At 42.2% G+C, this 20,290-nt stretch overlaps 1 protein-coding gene and 1 long non-coding RNA gene across 2 annotated transcripts; one reads left to right on the plus strand and one right to left on the minus strand.

The window, feature by feature from the left end:
- The first annotated feature begins 200 nt into the window (after positions 1-200).
- Positions 201-2,351, plus strand: LOC124074717. The gene is made up of 5 exons (XR_006845901.1): positions 201-614; positions 1,125-1,223; positions 1,397-1,559; positions 1,736-1,928; positions 2,292-2,351. It is a non-coding gene; the product is annotated as an uncharacterized LOC124074717 (long non-coding RNA).
- A 14,257-nt stretch (positions 2,352-16,608) lies between these two features.
- txnipa (thioredoxin interacting protein a) lies at positions 16,609-19,906 on the minus strand. The gene is made up of 6 exons (XM_046417368.1): positions 19,515-19,906; positions 19,039-19,114; positions 18,796-18,943; positions 18,245-18,604; positions 17,842-18,144; positions 16,609-17,722 (listed from the first exon to the last, which is right to left on the minus strand). Exons 1-6 carry the CDS (start codon positions 19,768-19,770, stop codon positions 17,675-17,677), a joined length of 1,191 nt encoding a protein of 396 aa, XP_046273324.1. The 5' UTR covers positions 19,771-19,906; the 3' UTR covers positions 16,609-17,674.
- Between the last annotated feature and the right edge of the window lie 384 nt (positions 19,907-20,290).

The following is a 20,290-nucleotide window of genomic DNA, read 5'->3' on the forward strand; positions in this document are numbered from 1 at the left end:
TAATTTAGTTAGAGTTTTCATTCAGTTTTCCAGGATTTGTAAAAAAAATATCTGATTTCAGTAAATATAATTCTAAAATAAATAATAAATAACTCAATGTTTTTATGAAAAATATCATTCATAAAAATATTACTTCTGTGATTATCATTTTGGTGTGATTATGAGTTTAGACAACATCTAAAAGGTAAAAAATATGTTTACAATTTTCTTCTATATGTGGGTCTTTGGGGGTGAATAGTAAAGGTTATTAGATACTGCCATTACAATTTAAATCAATTTCTGATATGTAATTATGATGCATTACCAAAAAACATAGCAATAAGTCAAGTCTTGCACGTTTAAATTAGTACTTACACGTGGAGAAAACACTGGGTCTCATTGCTTAATAAATAGTTTTAATTTTTATGCCGTGGATAGATTGGTGGGGGAGGGGCACACATGGGTGGGCTTGATACACGTTAAGTGACATGACTGGCGGTCGGAGTCATCTGTAATGCACCTTTACCACATTTCCTGGATGTACTGATGATACAGAACAAGCGCTCTTTGACATGACAGCTGAAGGAGCAGACGGGCACAGCGTGCAGGTCAAGTGGCAGAGTGGACTCAAACAGGTAAGTCATCATAACTTTAACATTTATTTACGCGAGTCTGTGAAAAAAACGTCTAAAAGCAACTTCAGCATGACGTATTTGGTCATAGAGTGAAATCGTGAGTTTTGAGGGAGAGCTACTTGACGTTAGCAGAGCAGCTAGCGCTAGCTAATTAGCTACGTCACGGGTCTATTTAAAAGCCAAGAATGCCAAGCTGAGAATGTTTACGCTCCTCCCTCCATGGCTGAAAATCAAGCTTGTTGTTCTGGGTTGTGAGCGTGAGTCTACATTGAAAACAAAGGCTTTATGTACGCAAAAGATACTACACTTGAACGCCCCCCCCACACGCTTTAACCACCTTGGCCTTCGATAGACAAGGAAAACCATGATGTGGGACTGTTTGTTAGATGATTGCCTGTTCGCCATCACTCTTAGTAACTAGTATAACTCATTTAAACATTTTCATGAAATGCAATATTTATATAACCCCAAACTCTGTTAATATTATGATATTTTTGTATTAATGATTAGGTATGTGATGGCTTCCCTTAGAGGATGCAGTGGAACATGTTGTGAAAGCACTGGACAAGACTGCAGAACTGGAAGTAAAATACATCAACTCCTATAAAGGTACTGTGTGTTTGCCACCTTCCGTATGCAAGTTTATGACCTCGTTTGTGTAAAATATAAAACATACTTTGTGTTTTATCTTGTTATGAATCCAGTTCACTTTTAATGTGGTGCACTTTAACCCCTCCAGCCTAAACTGTATAAAATAACATTTGTAGTATTGGTTTTAACAGGTCGAGGGGTGTTTGCCAAATCCCATTTCTCAAAAGGAGACTTTGTGGTGGAGTACAGAGGGACGTTGATAAATTTGGAAGAGTCAATAAAGAGGAAGAGGACCTATCACAGCTCATGTGCTGTTTTCATGTTTGACTTCTACTGGAAAGAAAAGACATGGTGGTAAGGTTTTGATTGATTGTTTTTTTTTTTTTCTTTTTTTCATAGCACTGACAAATCTCATAATAACCTTATGGTGTTACAAGGAACATGAGAGTAATGGCAAATTAGAAAAAAGGTACTTTAATCAGTAATTTAATATTATCAAGCCCAGTCATTTATTTTTTGCTATTCCAAAGCATTGATGCAGCCCAAGAAGATGGCAGCCTTGGACGCCTTGTCAATGATGACCACAGGCACCCAAACTGCAAAATGAAGAGGGTCATTACGGAGGCCAAATCATACCTCTGCCTATTTGCTTTGAGGGACATACAGCCAGGAGAAGAAATTACATATGACTATGGTGGAAATGATTGGCCATGGAGGAAACAGGTATGTCATTATTTATTATCAGTGTCAAATGTGGCTTAAATATAATGCACCAGAATGATTGTTATTTTTGTGCCTCTGTTCAGATTTCGACAATTAAAGAAAGCTTTGCAGCCTATCATACAGTTTTTTTGAGATACTTGTTTTTTTGTATACATTTAAAGAAAATTAAGGCAATGCAGTAATGAGCTTGCACTAATGTGGGTATAACACCTACACAGTAATAATCATTGTGACATAACAGTTTTTTGAATTTCAACATTAGTTCAACATTTCAACATTTCACTTGGAGTAAAAAATGTGCAATGATTGCTGTTGTGAACACTTGTGCACAAACTGCTCGTTAATGATGACCTATTATTTCAGACAGAAGAACAGCCTTGTGTGGCCGAGTCCTCTCACTCTCAGGTCTCCACACCAGCAGAGAAGGTTGCTGAGACACCTCCATCCACCATCATACAGGTAAGAATCAGTTATTTTCAACATCAGTGTTTCTCTTTTACTCAAATAGGTGCAACATTTGCTCTTGTGCCCAGTCTTTGGTTTATTCTGCATTGGTTAAATTGGTTTCCGACATGTTGCCAAGCACAGTATGGTTTTCTTACTAAGTGGGGACCAGCCAGCCATTTACTCTAGCTGCTGTCTTACACACTTGTACGGTGTCTTGTGGGGACCACCGTAGCTAAGTGTTACTCTGCACTCTTAGTGACACTGATGAGATTCTTTCATTCTTACAGTCAACTGAAATACACGTCTAAGACAAGGCCTATAACACAGGCTAAGTGTGCTTCCTGTACTTTACATCAGTTCTTGTGTGACAGCTCAGTTCAACCCTGTACAACTTGATATTCACTTGTTTTCAGCTGTACCAGTCACTGCAGTGCTATAGAAAGCTATACAAAACTCATTGTAGCCAGAGACAAGTGAACCTATGGAAAAAAATATGATTTAGAGCCAGGTACACACAGACATTGATGTTTATGCTATAGTCTTCTGTCTTGTTTTCACTGTTGCTTTATCATGTAGTCTAATAGACTTATTTCTGTTGACAAACTGCTCATTAATGATGACCTATTATTTCAGACAGAAGAACAGCCTTGTGTGGCCGAGTCCTCTCACTCTCAGGTCTCCACACCAGCAGAGAAGGTTGCTGAGACACCTCCATCCACCATCATACAGGTAAGAATCAGTTATTTTCAACATCAGTGTTTCTCTTTTACTCAAATAGGTGCAACATTTGCTCTTGTGCCCAGTCTTTGGTTATTCTGCATTGGTTAAACTGGTTTCCGACATGTTGCCAAGCACAGTATGGTTTTCTTACTAAGTGGGGACCAGCCAGCCATTTACTCTAGCTGCTGTCTTACACACTTGTACGGTGTCTTGTGGGGACCACCGTAGCTAAGTATTACTCTGCACTCTTAGTGACACTGATGAGATTCTTTCATTCTTACAGTCAACTGAAATACACGTCTAAGACAAGGCCTATAACACAGGCTAAGTGTGCTTCCTGTACTTTACATCAGTTCTTGTGTCACAGCTCAGTTCAACCCTGTACAACTTGATATTCACTTGTTTTCAGCTGTACCAGTCACTGCAGTGCTATAGCAAGCTATACATTGTAGCCAGAAACAAGTGAACCTATGGAAAAAAATATGATTTAGAGCCAGGTACACACAGACATTGATGTTTATGCTATAGTCTTCTGTCTTGTTTTCACTGTTGCTTTATCATGTAGTCTAATAGACTTATTTCTGTTGACAAACTGCTCATTAATGATGACCTATTATTTCAGACAGAAGAACAGCCTTGTGTGGCCGAGTCCTCTCACTCTCAGGTCTCCACACCAGCAGAGAAGGTTGCTGAGACACCTCCATCCACCATCACACAGGTAAGAATCAGTTATTTTCAACATCAGTGTTTCTCTTTTACTCAAATAGGTGCAACATTTGCTCTTGTGCCCAGTCTTTGGTTTATTCTGCATTGGTTAAACTGGTTTCCGACATGTTGCCAAGCACAGTATGGTTTTCTTACTAAGTGGGGACCAGCCAGCCATTTACTCTAGCTGCTGTCTTACACACTTGTACGGTGTCTTGTGGGGACCACCGTAGCTAAGTATTACTCTGCACTCTTAGTGACACTGATGAGATTCTTTCATTCTTACTGTCAACTGAAATACACGTCTAAGACAAGGCCTATAACACAGGCTAAGTGTGCTTCCTGTACTTTACATCAGTTCTTGTGTCACAGCTCAGTTCAACCCTGTACAACTTGATATTCACTTGTTTTCAGCTGTACCAGTCACTGCAGTGCTATAGCAAGCTATACATTGTAGCCAGAAACAAGTGAACCTATGGAAAAAAATATGATTTAGAGCCAGGTACACACAGACATTGATGTTTATGCTATACTCTCCTGTCTTGTTTTCACTGTTGCTTTATCATGTAGTCTAATAGATTTATTTCTGTTGACAAACTGCTCATTAATGATGACCTATTATTTCAGACAGAAGAACAGCCTTGTGTGGCCGAGTCCTCTCACTCTCAGGTCTCCACACCAGCAGAGAAGGTTGCTGAGACACCTCCATCCACCATCACACAGGTAAGAATCAGTTAGTTTCAACATCAGTGTTTCTCTTTTACTCATATAGGTGCAACATTTGCTCTTGTGCCCAGTCTTTGGTTTATTCTGCATTGGTTAAACTGGTTTCCGACATGTTGCCAAGCACAGTATGGTTTTCTTACTAAGTGGGGACCAGCCAGCCATTTACTCTAGCTGCTGTCTTACACACTTGTACGGTGTCTTGTGGGGACCACCGTAGCTAAGTATTACTCTGCACTCTTAGTGACACTGATGAGATTCTTTCATTCTTACAGTCAACTGAAATACACGTCTAAGACAAGGCCTATAACACAGGCTAAGTGTGCTTCCTGTACTTTACATCAGTTCTTGTGTCACAGCTCAGTTCAACCCTGTACAACTTGATATTCACTTGTTTTCAGCTGTACCAGTCACTGCAGTGCTATAGCAAGCTATACATTGTAGCCAGAAACAAGTGAACCTATGGAAAAAAATATGATTTAGAGCCAGGTACACACAGACATTGATGTTTATGCTATAGTCTTCTGTCTTGTTTTCACTGTTGCTTTATCATGTAGTCTAATAGACTTATTTCTGTTGACAAACTGCTCATTAATGATGACCTATTATTTCAGACAGAAGAACAGCCTTGTGTGGCCGAGTCCTCTCACTCTCAGGTCTCCACACCAGCAGAGAAGGTTGCTGAGACACCTCCATCCACCATCACACAGGTAAGAATCAGTTATTTTCAACATCAGTGTTTCTCTTTTACTCAAATAGGTGCAACATTTGCTCTTGTGCCCAGTCTTTGGTTTATTCTGCATTGGTTAAACTGGTTTCCGACATGTTGCCAAGCACAGTATGGTTTTCTTACTAAGTGGGGACCAGCCAGCCATTTACTCTAGCTGCTGTCTTACACACTTGTACGGTGTCTTGTGGGGACCACCGTAGCTAAGTATTACTCTGCACTCTTAGTGACACTGATGAGATTCTTTCATTCTTACTGTCAACTGAAATACACGTCTAAGACAAGGCCTATAACACAGGCTAAGTGTGCTTCCTGTACTTTACATCAGTTCTTGTGTCACAGCTCAGTTCAACCCTGTACAACTTGATATTCACTTGTTTTCCATTTGTACCAGTCACTGCAGTGCTATAGCAAGCTATACATTGTAGCCAGAAACAAGTGAACCTATGGAAAAAAATATGATTTAGAGCCAGGTACACACAGACATTGATGTTTATGCTATAGTCTTCTGTCTTGTTTTCACTGTTGCTTTGTCATGTAGTCTAATAGATTTATTTCTGTTGACAAACTGCTCATTAATGATGACCTATTATTTCAGACAGAAGAACAGCCTTGTGTGGCCGAGTCCTCTCACTCTCAGGTCTCCACACCAGCAGAGAAGGTTGCTGAGACACCTCCATCCAGCATCACACAGGTAAGAATCAGTTAGTTTCAACATCAGTGTTTCTCTTTTACTCATATAGGTGCAACATTTGCTCTTGTGCCCAGTCTTTGGTTTATTCTGCATTGGTTAAATTGGTTTCCGACATGTTGCCAAGCACAGTATGGTTTTCTTACTAAGTGGGGACCAGCCAGCCATTTTACTCTAGCTGCTGTCTTACACACTTGTACGGTGTCTTGTGGGGACCACCGTAGCTAAGTATTACTCTGCACTCTTAGTGACACTGATGAGATTCTTTCATTCTTACAGTCAACTGAAATACACGTCTAAGACAAGGCCTATAACACAGGCTAAGTGTGCTTCCTGTACTTTACATCAGTTCTTGTGTCACAGCTCAGTTCAACCCTGTACAACTTGATATTCACTTGTTTTCCATTTGTACCAGTCACTGCAGTGCTATAGCAAGCTATACATTGTAGCCAGAAACAAGTGAACCTATGGAAAAAAATATGATTTAGAGCCAGGTACACACAGACATTGATGTTTATGCTATAGTCTTCTGTCTTGTTTTCACTGTTGCTTTATCATGTAGTCTAATAGACTTATTTCTGTTGACAAACTGCTCATTAATGATGACCTATTATTTCAGACAGAAGAACAGCCTTGTGTGGCCGAGTCCTCTCACTCTCAGGTCTCCACACCAGCAGAGAAGGTTGCTGAGACACCTCCATCCACCATCATACAGGTAAGAATCAGTTATTTTCAACATCAGTGTTTCTCTTTTACTCAAATAGGTGCAACATTTGCTCTTGTGCCCAGTCTTTGGTTTATTCTGCATTGGTTAAACTGGTTTCCGACATGTTGCCAAGCACAGTATGGTTTTCTTACTAAGTGGGGACCAGCCAGCCATTTACTCTAGCTGCTGTCTTACACACTTGTACGGTGTCTTGTGGGGACCACCGTAGCTAAGTATTACTCTGCACTCTTAGTGACACTGATGAGATTCTTTCATTCTTACAGTCAACTGAAATACACGTCTAAGACAAGGCCTATAACACAGGCTAAGTGTGCTTCCTGTACTTTACATCAGTTCTTGTGTCACAGCTCAGTTCAACCCTGTACAACTTGATATTCACTTGTTTTCAGCTGTACCAGTCACTGCAGTGCTATAGCAAGCTATACATTGTAGCCAGAAACAAGTGAACCTATGGAAAAAAATATGATTTAGAGCCAGGTACACACAGACATTGATGTTTATGCTATAGTCTTCTGTCTTGTTTTCACTGTTGCTTTGTCATGTAGTCTAATAGATTTATTTCTGTTGACAAACTGCTCATTAATGATGACCTATTATTTCAGACAGAAGAACAGCCTTGTGTGGCCGAGTCCTCTCACTCTCAGGTCTCCACACCAGCAGAGAAGGTTGCTGAGACACCTCCATCCACCATCACACAGGTAAGAATCAGTTAGTTTTCAACATCAGTGTTTCTCTTTTACTCATATAGGTGCAACATTTGCTCTTGTGCCCAGTCTTTGGTTTATTCTGCATTGGTTAAATTGGTTTCCGACATGTTGCCAAGCACAGTATGGTTTTCTTACTAAGTGGGGACCAGCCAGCCATTTACTCTAGCTGCTGTCTTACACACTTGTACGGTGTCTTGTGGGGACCACCGTAGCTAAGTATTACTCTGCACTCTTAGTGACACTGATGAGATTCTTTCATTCTTACAGTCAACTGAAATACACGTCTAAGACAAGGCCTATAACACAGGCTAAGTGTGCTTCCTGTACTTTACATCAGTTCTTGTGTCACAGCTCAGTTCAACCCTGTACAACTTGATATTCACTTGTTTTCCATTTGTACCAGTCACTGCAGTGCTATAGCAAGCTATACAAAACTCACTTTTACCAGAGCCAACTTTGACCTATGAAAAATCTATGAAATACATGTTTGGTTTGGCTACATTGGTTAAACTGTTGTGTCAGACATGTTGCCAAGCACAGTCTGGTTTTCTGACTCAGTGGGGACTCGCTAGGATATTGTGACACTGATCTAGAATCTTCATAAGTGAAAGAGTATAGTCAGGTTTTGCACATTTTAAATTTTTGCTATGCCTTGTTTTTTTTCTTTAATTTAAGCAACGTCAGTGTTTTCACAAGTCCTCTATCAGGCAGCATATGGTTGACAAATCACAACCAACTTGAAACTTTAGAACTACATAAAGACATTTTTAAAGTAATTTGTAGTGGGGTTTTTTAAGTATAATAATACAATAATGCAAACAAGTTTAAATTGAATTCAATAAACAAATTATTCCAAATTGTTTTAATCTTAGTCGTCTTCTTTTGTGTATGTATGTATGTGTGTTATTCATATATTATGTCTTCACTATTTCTTCTCTAGAACAAGGATGAATCAGGACCGATTCTTTCATCAAACAAAGCTGGAGTCGATCGTCACCTTGTAAGCTACACGGATTCTGATGAGTCTCTGTGTCCATGCACCAGTTCCTCCCAGCTAAATGAAAGATACTCACAGTTGATTTCCTGTGAGTCGTTGAGGTCTGAGGTGTTGATCACTGTGGTGTTGGAGGTCAGGGGGCTAGGGGTGGATGCTGGTGGAGGGTCTGGACAAACCTTCTCTTGTTTTTCTGCTCGGCTTTCTGGCATTTCTCCTTCCCTTCAGCTTCTGGCTCAGGCTTTAGTTTCAGTTCCTTCTGCAGATTCCTCTTCAGTTCTGCCAGTCTCTGCTGCAGCTGCTTGATGGTCCTGTTGTTGTTGCTGAGCTGTTGCTCCAGCTCCCGGTTTACTTTCTGGACATGATCTGGCTATCAGCAGGAAGGTTTGCCCTTATGAGCTGGGTCCTGCTCAAGGTTACTTGATTTACATAGCAGAACAGGACTGTTTTTTTGTTTGTTTTTTTGAGACAGTATCACTTAAATGATTGATATTAATGAATCATATTGTAATGTTCACATTCAAAAAATCTGCTTGGATTTGCAAAAAATTGTTTTGATACAATTTATTTTTCTTATGTGATAGCAGGGCTGTCAAGCTATTAAAAAATATCCCTTGACCCATGTCTGTCTGTTACTTAAGATGACTTGTAGTAGTAAAATCTTAAACATTGCATCATTTGCGCTAACTTTGAGAGCTATGTGTTGCAGCTTAGTCTTAAAACTTAAAAAATGACAAGATGAGACTTCAAATCATACATCTTTCGTCATTTTCATACCACATAAGCATTTTATCTGGAAATTAACTTCTATTATTAATCTTCTTATTAATTCAACTCAGATATTCAAATGAATATAGTCTTTTAATATGGTCTAATAAGTCTTTTAAACTAAATAATTACCCCATTATTTTTTTTTCAATGAATATTAACTTATTAACAAAACTTACAAATGATATATTCCTTCAAATAAATGTTTAAACACCATCAGTGTTTAAGGTCTCTACAAAGTAAGTTAAACTTGAAAGTGTGTCAACTGGTCCAAAGGAAGATAGAAAAATCTGAAAGTGTGTATAAGGTTACCCCACAAGTCACTAAAAACCTGAAAAGTCCCCAGGAAGCTGTCCCTGGTCAGGTGAGGAATTCTACTTTGTCTGATTGACAATTTGAAGTGATATGTGTGTTTCTGGCTGCTCCAGTATACCACCTGATTTTTTTCAATGCTGTAAGACCTTCAGAAAGGGTGGTTCCCACATTGCACGTTCATGTCTTGTGTCCCTACAATGTGATATAGACAAGGCTGTGTGTGTGTGTGTGTGTAGAAGCTGTGTGTGTGTGTGTGTGTGGGTGGGTGGGTGGGTGCAGAAGCTGTGTGTGTGTGTGGGTGTAGAATCTGTGTGTGTGTGTGTGTGTGTGTGTGTGTATGTGTGTGTAGAGCCTGTGTGTGTCGGTGTAGAAGCTGTGTGTATGGGTGTAGAATCTGTGTATGTGTGTGTGTGGGGGTGTAGAAGCTGTGTGTGTGTGTGTGTGTGTAGAAGCTGTGTGTGTGGGTGTAGAAGCTGTGTGTGTGTGTGGGTGTAGAAGCTGTGTGTGTGTGTGGGTGTAGAAGCTGTGTGTGTGTAGGTGTAGAAGCTGTGTGTGGGGGGGTGTAGAAGCTGTGTGTGTGTGAGTGTAGAAGCTGTGTGTAGAAGCTGTGTGTGTGTAGGTGTAGAAACTGTGTGTGTGTGTGTGGGTGGGTGTAGAAGCTGTGTGTGTGGGTGTAGAAGCTGTGTGTGTGTAGGTGTAGAAGCTGTGTGTGTGTGTGGGTGTAGAAGCTGTGTGTGTGTAGGTGTAGAAGCTGTGTGTGTGTGTAGGTGTAGAAGCTGTGTGTGTGTGTAGGTGTAGAAGCTGTGTGTGTGTGTGTAGATGTAGAAGCTTTGTGTGTGGGTGTAGAAGCTGTGTGTATGTGTGTAGAAGCTGTGTGTGTGTGTGTGTGGGTGCAGAAGCTGTGTGTGTGTGTGTGTGTGGGTGCAGAAGCTGTGTGTGTGTGTGTGTGTGGGTGTAGAAGTTGTGCGTTCAGATGAAGACGCTGGGTGTGCAGTTGGAGAAGCTGAATGCAGCACTATGTGACGATGGAGAGGTGGTGTGTGGAGGTGAAGAAGCTGACTGAAGCAGTGTGTGTGTGTGTGTGTGTGTGTGTGTGTGTGTGTGTGTGTGTGTGTGTGTGTGTGTGTGTGGGTGGAGACGCTGTGTACACGGTGTAGCTGGTAGAGCTTATCTCTCAGTTGTTGATCCGGTTGGCAGCTGGACTCAGACTGAGCATGCTCAGACCGCCATCCACACAGAAAAAAGTAAAAGTAACTTCACTCTAAGTATGCAAAGAAATAGAGGAGACGTATCACTCTACAGAGACAGATGTGGGACAGACATGGATGAGGACACAAAGGACTCAAGGGACTTTTGGCATAAATCACTTTGAAATTCCAAAAGTGAAAGTGGCCTCAACAGTACAGAGCAGAATGTCCCTTTGGAAGTCAGCTAACTGAAACAAAAACAAGACTTGCTCCAGAGGAAGCTGCCATGCCCTGCCTGCATGCCCCACGCATGAACAAGGACTTCAGCCAATCACAGAACGCATGGCAGCAGATTTCAGCCAATCAGCGCTCTGTGGGTTTTTCCAGCCACAGATCTGTCTTTGTGGATGGCTGCAACAGCAGAGACGAAGAAAAGTGGGGAAACCTGTAAAACTTCTGAGAAGTAATGATGATGGGACTGTAAACAGAAAAAGAGAAACTTGTTTCATGGTGTCTCATGTATGTGTTCTTAGTACATGTTTCTTCATTATCAGCATCATCAAGTCATAAAGTTGTGTTCATAATCAAACAAGGTTCCACTGTTTTGTAGGTGAATAATGGAAATCTTGTTACTTGAACCTCTCAGCACAGCACAGCACAGCACAGCACAGCACAGCACAGCACAGCACAGCACAGCACAGCACAGCACAGCCGTGTATTGTGACTGACAGCCATTTTATCTGACATAGGATACAGTTAGGACAAATTCAAATAAAAGAGATGTAAGAATAAGCCTTAATTATTAATAATAATAATAATAATTAATAATAATGACATTTCAGCTGGGGAATATGGGAGTAACAAAAAAGAAAGTTAAAAACAGACTTGATTTAGTGCTGCGAAAACAGTATTTTGTTCCAGTATTCAGTGTGCCCCTCAGAATGTTCTCCTTGTCATCATATAAAATGACATTAATTACATGACCTGCATTATGATTATGGCAATACTGACTTACTTTATCCTAAAACCACTTGGATCCTGCACTGATGTATTTCTTGTCACAGCATCAGCATGAGTCATCGTATGATGTCATCAGGGTTATCACAGCTCGGACAGACAACCTCTGTTAAAAGCGCAGGGGAAAGACAGGAAATAGCTAAATTATGGGAAGGGAAGTGTTTTTCACCCTTCACCTGGACCAAAGTCAGGATTCTCAGGCTCTTCTGCTTCAGGTTTAACCAGTTTTAACCTGTCTCTTCCCACAGCTCCCCTCTCCAGCTCCTTTTATAGCCTCTCTATCATGTAGCTTCATTCTGACCAAAGCAAAAATGAAACAAATTTAAAAAATCCAACTGCTTGCTATGGAGTTTATGGTGCATTTTCAGTCGTTCTGTGACAGGAACTCGTTCATTTGAGAGCTAGCTGTAAAGGCTGTGACAAATGTGTTATTTTACATGGACTTATTTGTTTCAAAAGTCCGTTGATCTCACTAAACACCATCACGAGTTTCAAGTATACACTATAATATCAGGGATGCATAGCACAGATGGATGGTGCTGTGGGCAATATTAACTGTAAGCATTAGCCCGGCTGTAGTCATAATAACTGAGGTATTACACACGGAGTGGGTGTTTATCAGAAGTAGGCTTTGTAACATAGCTAACCTGAGGCTCATGACCAGACTTGCTGTGTATGCTTTCTTTGGTGAATCACAGCACACACCGAAAGAACACACAGAGGAAGGATGAGGAAACAGATTCCTGGAGGAAACCACCTCTGAGAACATGCGTGCGTTTGTGTGTGAGCACGCAGCCCTCGAATGCACGTCCTCGTGAACAACTGCTTCAGCCAATCACGGGCCTCGTCTGAGGACAGAGCCAGGCGTGCATCAGGCTATCACGACATGATCACACACACACACACAGGCATGATAGCATGTTGTGTCAGGTTTATTTATAGAGCTCAGAAGAATAAAGAGAAATGAATATGGAAAAATAAGAAGGTGAACCTGAAGTGTAGCTTTTATTGAGTAAATACTGCATGTAAGTCTCAGGTCAGGTTTGTCGGTGAGGCAGAACTACGCTGCAGACTGGGGTGTCTGCTGACAGAGAGAAACAAGGAGACAAGCTGTCTTATATTAATGTACCCAAAGCAAGCCGATGGCACACTGAATAGACCCACATTATAAGCGGGGGTCTCCTTAAGTGTAGAAATACATTGAATGCACATTGACTGCTGTTCAGGGCAGCCGTGGCCTAGAGGTTGGAGAGGTGACTTGTGATTGGAAGGTCGCTGGTTCGATTCCCCCACTGGATGGGCAGGAAAAGTGGTGGAGTGATAATGTCCCCACCCCCCATTTGCTGGCTGATGTGCCCTTGAGCAAGGCACTTAACCCCCAATATATGCTCCCCGGGCGCTTGATGCAGCCCACTGCTCCTGTGTGTTTCACTGCATGTTGTGTGTGTGTGTGGGTTAAATGCAGAGAAGTAATTTCCCAGTTTGGGATTAATAAAGTAAATCAAATTAATTTTTTTAAAAAACTACTACGAGCCCATGTGGTTTTAGAAGTAATGTGATGTACAGCGCTCTTCAAAAGCTATGTTTCAACCTTTTATCCAGTACTTGTAGCTAATTATTTCATCTTTTCCGCTTGCTTGTGGTTGAATGTGACAGAGTACATTTACTCATGTACAAATTCAAGATATTTCCACTTTACGCTACGTTTTTACTTCTACTCCGCTACATCTCAGAGTCCATTAGTGTACTTTTGTCCGACAGCTTTAGTTATACGTTGCTTTTCAGATTACACATTTTCTTCCTGCGCCATGAACAACCACGTACTGCTGATGACTTGAAGTTGAATGTTTGTGATTGCTTCTTAAGGAAACTAAACTTGTTAAAAAGCCTCTTGGATTAGATGTTAAATGCATCGTCACAAAGCTGAAAAAACAGGGCTCTTTTTCTGGGTTCATGCAAAATTGCCTTTTTAGACATACATGGTTCTCACAGTACAGCCACGCTACAAACATAATGATCTTATAGAATGTGTAAAATGACCCCAACATCTACTTCAGGGAAATGTAACATATACATTAATGTGGCAGTGTTATTATTAACTGGTAAACATCCCTCTCTATGTTTAAGAGTAGACTTAAAACCCTCTTTTTTGACAAAGCCTATAGTTAGATCAACCCCTAGTTATGCTGCTATAGGTTTAGATTGCTGGGGGAGATCCTTAGACACCGAGCTTTCAGAGCAGGGGTGCTCACTCATCATGTCCCATCACCGGTACAGTACTAACTCGCCCTCTCCCCCGGAGCTCTTGCGCTCCATCTTTCCTTAGCACTTCCGGAGCATGTTGCTGGATCCAGAATCTCCTACCTTGCCCTCCTGAGGCCTGGTACTGCTGCTGGATCCTGAGCCCTCTATGGCCCTGCCTATTGCACTGATAGTGCTGTTGGATCCAGAACCCTCTCCATGGCCCTGCCCGGATCCTGCTGCGCCTGCTCGGCACTGTTCTCTCTATCCTCCCTGTCTCTCCTCCACCTCCTCTCGTTTTTCTCTCTATCTCCCCCTCTCCTGTCTCTCTCCATCTCCCTGTCTCTCCTCTACCTCCTCTCCCTACCAGGCGGTCACAGCAGAAGGCCGTCTATACTGAGTCTGGTTCTGCTCGAGGTTTCAGCCTGTTAAAAGGAAGTTTTTCCTCGCCACTGTCACCATATGCTTACTCAGTGTGGAGTTTTGCCCTGGGACCTGTTTCTCTGTGATTCTCTTCTTTTTGGTTGTTTGTTGTTGTTATTGTTGTTGTTGTTTACACACCTGTAAAGTGTCTTGAGATAACTGTATTATGAATTGACACTTTAAATAAAATTGAATTGAATTGAATTAAATAGTAAAACACTGACAGGTAACAATTCACTGTATTATGAGTACTTTTACTTTTCATGCTTTATGTACATTTAGCTGATGATACTTACATACTTTTAGTAAGGTTTTGAATGCAGGACTTTTACCTGTAGTGGAGTATTTTCACAGTGTGGTGTTAGTACTTTTACTTAAGTAAAGGACCTGAATTCTTCTTCCACCTCTGCCTGCTTGGGTTCAGGTATCCTTGGTTCGTCACCAGCCATACACTAGGGTTTGAACTAGTCGTGTTCAGCAAGTGACATTCCTTCTCACAGATATAAGATCAGTATTCATTTAATAATTAACATTTCATATTGTCTGCTATGTAGTATTGTTTTGCATGGATAAGGAAGCGATGCATCACAGGCAATGGAAATGCGATGAGGATCAGTTTCTCTTCCATGTTAGTCTTTCTTGAAAAGCAGATGGACAGTGGACATGTGTGCACGTCAGTCAAACAGCCACTGGACATTCTGTTTGTTGACACTTGCCCTACATGTGACTGTACACTCCCCCCTCACCCACCCATACACACTGGTGGCAACACACATTTCCACACCTTCACCCATTCCTACAATCCTTTGCCAAATTTCTACAACTTCAAATGGACACAGAGCTAAAGGGAAACATCGCAGTTTTCTGCCAGTGGACATTCAGGGAGGAGGCATATTTGTTTCACATGGTCATAGTAACTTCACACCACAACTGAAAGTGTCTCAAGTTCTCTGACACTCTGACACAAGGACAACACACAGCATAACAAGGACAAGATTCCTCAAAGACTTCCCATAGTGCATCACTGCCAGGGTATGAAGACCGAAACTACCGCTGAACAGCAAGAACGAACTGTGAAGCATTTTAGACACACACCAGATTGTGGCATTTTGATAAAGCGTGGCATAGTGTGGGAGAGAGAGAGAGAGAAAAAAGATGTCACAAAAGCCAACAATGAGAGAAAAGTTAACAGTTGTGTATGTAAAATACTGTCAGCATTGAACTGAGCCACGGTCTATTACAGCCTGTGATGCTATTCCACCCACTATGCAGGTACACAGGTGAGGGTGAAACAAACAACATACTGACAGCCCCATCTTCATACATTATACATATACATTATAGAAATGTATGCTTATTTTCATCCTCTGTGGAGCAAGACTGTGTTCAGTAAGCTTAATGGTCTCTGCAGACCAGAAATGTCCATACGTGGCCATTCTTGAGCTGTGAAGCAGCACTCCTGCAGTGAAGATACAGCTGTGGAGCAGAACTCTAACTCTATCATATACTGGCTCACAGATAAAACAGTTTCCTTATCTGTTGCTCTCGTCATTTGCAAGATGTCAGCAGCACAGAGCAGAGCGCATACTAGGAACGTGACAGCTGTTACGGACACTCTGGCTGCACGCCTCACAGCAGGAACGCCGGCTGGCTTTGCAGTCAGAAAGATGAAAATATTGCATGAATGAAATAAAATTCGGGCAGTATGTGAGTAAAGGTGCTTAGTCACATTCTGCCACTGCCCCAAAGGTCCAGTCCTGATGTTTGTGTGTCTTGGAGATCCACTTTGGGTACCCTCACAAGTTAGAATAGCTGGTCTCTATCAAAATGCTAGGTTTGGCAGCTTGTTGAAAAGCCCATTTTCCTCATGGACACACGTTGTAAAGCCACTGTCAGTTAACGCAGCTCATTTGTAAATGATTTGATGCTGTTTCTCACCTTGTTCACAGTATGGCATGTTTTTGGAATCAGGGTTGTACTGAGGTGGAGGCAGAACAGGCACAGTTTGTCCCAGCTTGACTGGCAGCATCACGTTTATGTCTCACTGGACATCAGCAGGATCAGAAGACTGATTAGGGCCACAGGTCCTTTACCCTGGGAGCCATAATTATAGGCTCCCACAATAAAGGCCCTCTCTACAGGCACCTATTGATGGTGCTTAAGACTGCCTGCTTCTTCTATGCACCTTTCCAATCCCACTGGGAACACTGAACCAGCACTTCTGTGCAACTAAGCAGATGTTGATTGAGATCTTAAACCAGTTACAAGAAAAAAGCAGAAACACTGAATATTCTCAACATCTCTTTATTAAAAAAATAACCCATGGGGTTTCATACAAAAAATACTTGTTATAAGTATTAAGAATGCATTGCAAACATACTTTTCTCACAAATCAGTCTTTTAACAGTGATTTCCTCTGAGCCCTGAAAGAACAGAAGCTGTGAAACCAGCACAGTGGAGATCTCACAGTGAAATGTTGTCTAGGACAACCGCAGATTAGACACAATGATTATCCTCAGATAAGGCGTATTCCACGAGTGTGTGCATGTTGCATGGATCACGTTTGGCACTCAAGTAACCACAGCCAATCACTAATCTTTGGAAATCATATGTGAGGTTCCACACTTACAGAAAATTCACTGTCCACATCACAAACATAGTTCGAAGAAAACATAACAAACAGAAGTTCTTGGAGGCAGTAGTAGAGCAAAATGCATCAGTCAGAAAGTGCAATAAAATAAAGGAATAAACCACATTTCTTTCAAATGCTGCATGAGGCTCTATTCATCAAAGGAAGATTATATTACATGCTATAATTCTCAAAGGCAACGATATTCCTGATAAACTGAAGCAACTCAAGCTAACTTGACTTAACAAAAATGATGGTTCCTCTAATGAATACCCCCAAAAATACAGGGTTTAACTGGAATGACAAAGCATCATGAGGAAAAGACAACCCCCCAAAAAAAGCTAAGATGATGCAGCTAGGGGCTGACTCATAAAATGCTTGGCCCCACTGAAAAGTCATAAAGTGGCTGTGAATGGACGGTGAGACTCCCAACAGTTTGAGGTCTCTGGAAGGGACAGCTTATTCAGAAATGTAGCACGCCACAGTCCCGGTGGCTCTATCTCCAGGTCCTTGACCTAAAAAAGCTCCAGGAAGAGGACTCAGGATCAGCGTGAATGATGAAGCACAGTGACAGAACAGGAAAGCGTCTTTCTGTCCGTCTCTGTAGTCCTGGCTTTACATCTCCATCCATCTCTTCTAGAGTTTCAACCTTCTGCTCCTTTCTAAGTGCCTTAGATGAATGGTCCCTGAGGGCTGGACCGCAAGTCTGGAATCCCCACTGGACTTCAGCAGACCGGTAGCATGCGAGCATTGCCATTGTACTCCTCTTCATTCTGGGCAAAAGTATAATATTTTAGATAACCTATATCCTAAGTTTCTAAATTTATTGTTAACTTGACATGCAGTAAGCATTAATGGGTCACTTACTGAAACACATGATTGAGATACCTACCTCAGTGTATGCTGGAGGCGGTGGGAACTGGAAGGCTGGGGCATTCATGAAGATGGGGCTCTCGTCTCCGTCAACGTCGTCCAGGAGTGGTGTGAGGGGCTGGTCCAGGCGGCAGTCGCGGGTAATGTCACAGTAGCTGGGAGGCTCAGAAGGCATCCTGAGGGACACCCAGCTCTGGGAGCTATTGCTGACCGAACCCTCCTGGCTGCTCACGCTGTTGCTGCGGCTGCCCAGACCAGCAGTCCCAATAACCAGAGGCAGCTCCAGGATCAGCTTCTCACTACCAGGAATGTGGATGTAAATCTGGCAATTGGATCATAAATGCATACATTAACACTGATCTCCATTACTCAAAACAGCCGAAAAAATTGAATATGACATTGCTACGCAACAGAAGGCTTACCATTAGAGCGTACTCCACACGGATAATGTTACAGCCCAGCATGGATGGTTTGATCTTTGGAACCCTAATGGTCTTTCCCTGCCAGGCGTCACACATGCCAGAGATGATGTGGTTTCCACGTACAGAGGAGAGCTTCTGGCGGAAAACCTTGGTGCGGCCGTTGGCCTGGTAGATGTGTTTGGCGATGATGGCAGCCTTCGGCACGACAATGCGAGAGCAGGTGTTCTCAAACTTTGCATTGATGCAGATGTCTTCACCTTCACAGAAGCCACGGCGGTCAATTTTAACATTCAGTGACACCTGGCCATCAGGGATGAACATGCAGGTGACCTTCTTCTCCTTCATGCCACCTGTGGGAGACTAGGGAGACCCAGGAATGTAAGATTCAGCTCATCTGGAGCCTTCATGACAAACTCAAGGAGGAAAATGTCATAACTATATATCAGACACAAAAGAACTCCATGCGTTTAGGCCGTCTAACCCAAAATGAGCAAGCTGAAAAGAAAATAAATGTCCATGTAAAGATTCCACTTGTTGGTCAGTAAACTCACCAGCAGGTCTGGGGTGTTGACATCTAGAGGCTCCTCCACCTCAAAGGGTTTCTTGCACTCCAGAGTGGGCTGGTGTGGCCTCTCCATCAGGGCCTTCACATAGTAATGGACATAGCCAAACTTCCCCTTGTATGATGATACCAGTTGCCTGTGAGAACACGTGGAAAATTAAAATCTTCTAAATCTTCTAAATCCTTCTTTGAAGATGATGTCATACTGATGAATTCAGAAATTCGGCCTTACCCATTCCGGGGGAGCTCAAATCCGAAGTTGTACTCATATTTGTTGCCAGGCCTTAAGAGTACTGACCCATCTGAATCTGGAAAGACAAATTCAACATAGATTTTACTTTGAATCCTGTGATTCGTTACGATGAATAACGTGACTAACACTGGCAGCTGTTTCATTCCTCGTCAGAAATTATCCATAAATCGACTCTGGGAGGCTCCCTGTAGTCTGCTCAAACAAAGTGAAATCAAGCTAGTTCCGTTTTCAGGGTGTACCCAAAGCTGGCCAGTCACCCCTCAGCCTCAGTGAAAAGAAAAACCAAGGAGCAATAAAACAACATGATCAACATTATCTTTCCTAACAACAGTGGGTGGTACGACGTGCTAACAATTCATTCAAGTTACACTGACACGTGTTACTCAGCTGCAAGGTTGACTGTAATTACAACTGCGTGCAAAGGCTGATAACGTCATGGGACACATTGTCAGTACCTGTGGGCTGGTCATCCAGCCGCAGCACCTCTTCATATCTGAGGTACTCGGCCTCCTGTCGGCACCGCTGCTTGCCTTTAGCGTACTCCACCTTGGCGCAGCCAAGACCCAGAACCTTCACTGCGGACACACGCGTCACCTCGTTCACTTCCACCTCTATACGGCCAGACACCGTGTCCCCGCCGCAGTAGAAAGTTTTGCTGGGGTCCGTAAAAATAACTTGGAAGGTTTTCATTCTCTTCGTCATAGCCACCATGGTTGCTTCTTTATGGTATCCGATACAAAGATAAAATATCGAATTACACTGCTCGAGTAAACCGCTGAGGCGCGATCGACTGCTAAAGGAAGCAGTAGCTTCCACCTCTTTCTGCTATAAACAAAGAGAGGCTGTACGTTTTATACGACTAGCCTAGTCTGGGCATGAGGAGCCAGAATGAACAGCATGGCTCAGCGCGTGAACACCTTTCTCATTGGTGGAAAACGTTTGTTTGTGTCAGCTCTAGCCAATCGGCGCCCGAAAGCGACGCGTGGACACCGCATGGCTGGGAGACTGTAGCGCGTGCTCAGCAGATGTGAACACGGGAAGTTGAAGGTGAACACAGTTGTAGTAAACACATTGGGAAGTAGGGAAAGGTTAGTCTATGTATAAGCATCCATCAGACTAATGAGTCATTCAAGTGTGTCATTATCACACACAATGATACTGAAACCTACCAGGTTCATTTGGGCTGGGCTGGAAATATGCTTCAGTTCAGTTCAGTTCAATTCAACTGCAT

The sequence above is a fragment of the Scatophagus argus genome, chromosome 17 (assembly GCF_020382885.2).
Source record: "Scatophagus argus isolate fScaArg1 chromosome 17, fScaArg1.pri, whole genome shotgun sequence".
Taxonomy (NCBI): Eukaryota; Metazoa; Chordata; class Actinopteri; family Scatophagidae; genus Scatophagus; species Scatophagus argus.

Bases quoted from the DNA above. Each gene is read 5' to 3' on its own strand.
- txnipa (XM_046417368.1), bottom strand. From the start codon at position 19,770: ATGGTGGCTATGACGAAGAGAATGAAAACCTTCCAAGTTATTTTTACG. The intron at 18,605-18,795 runs GTGAGTTTACTG...GGGTCTCCCTAG, and splicing joins TCAACACCCCAGACCTGCTG to TCTCCCACAGGTGGCATGAA. The intron at 18,145-18,244 runs GTAAGCCTTCTG...TCCAATTGCCAG, and splicing joins GTGTGGAGTACGCTCTAATG to ATTTACATCCACATTCCTGG.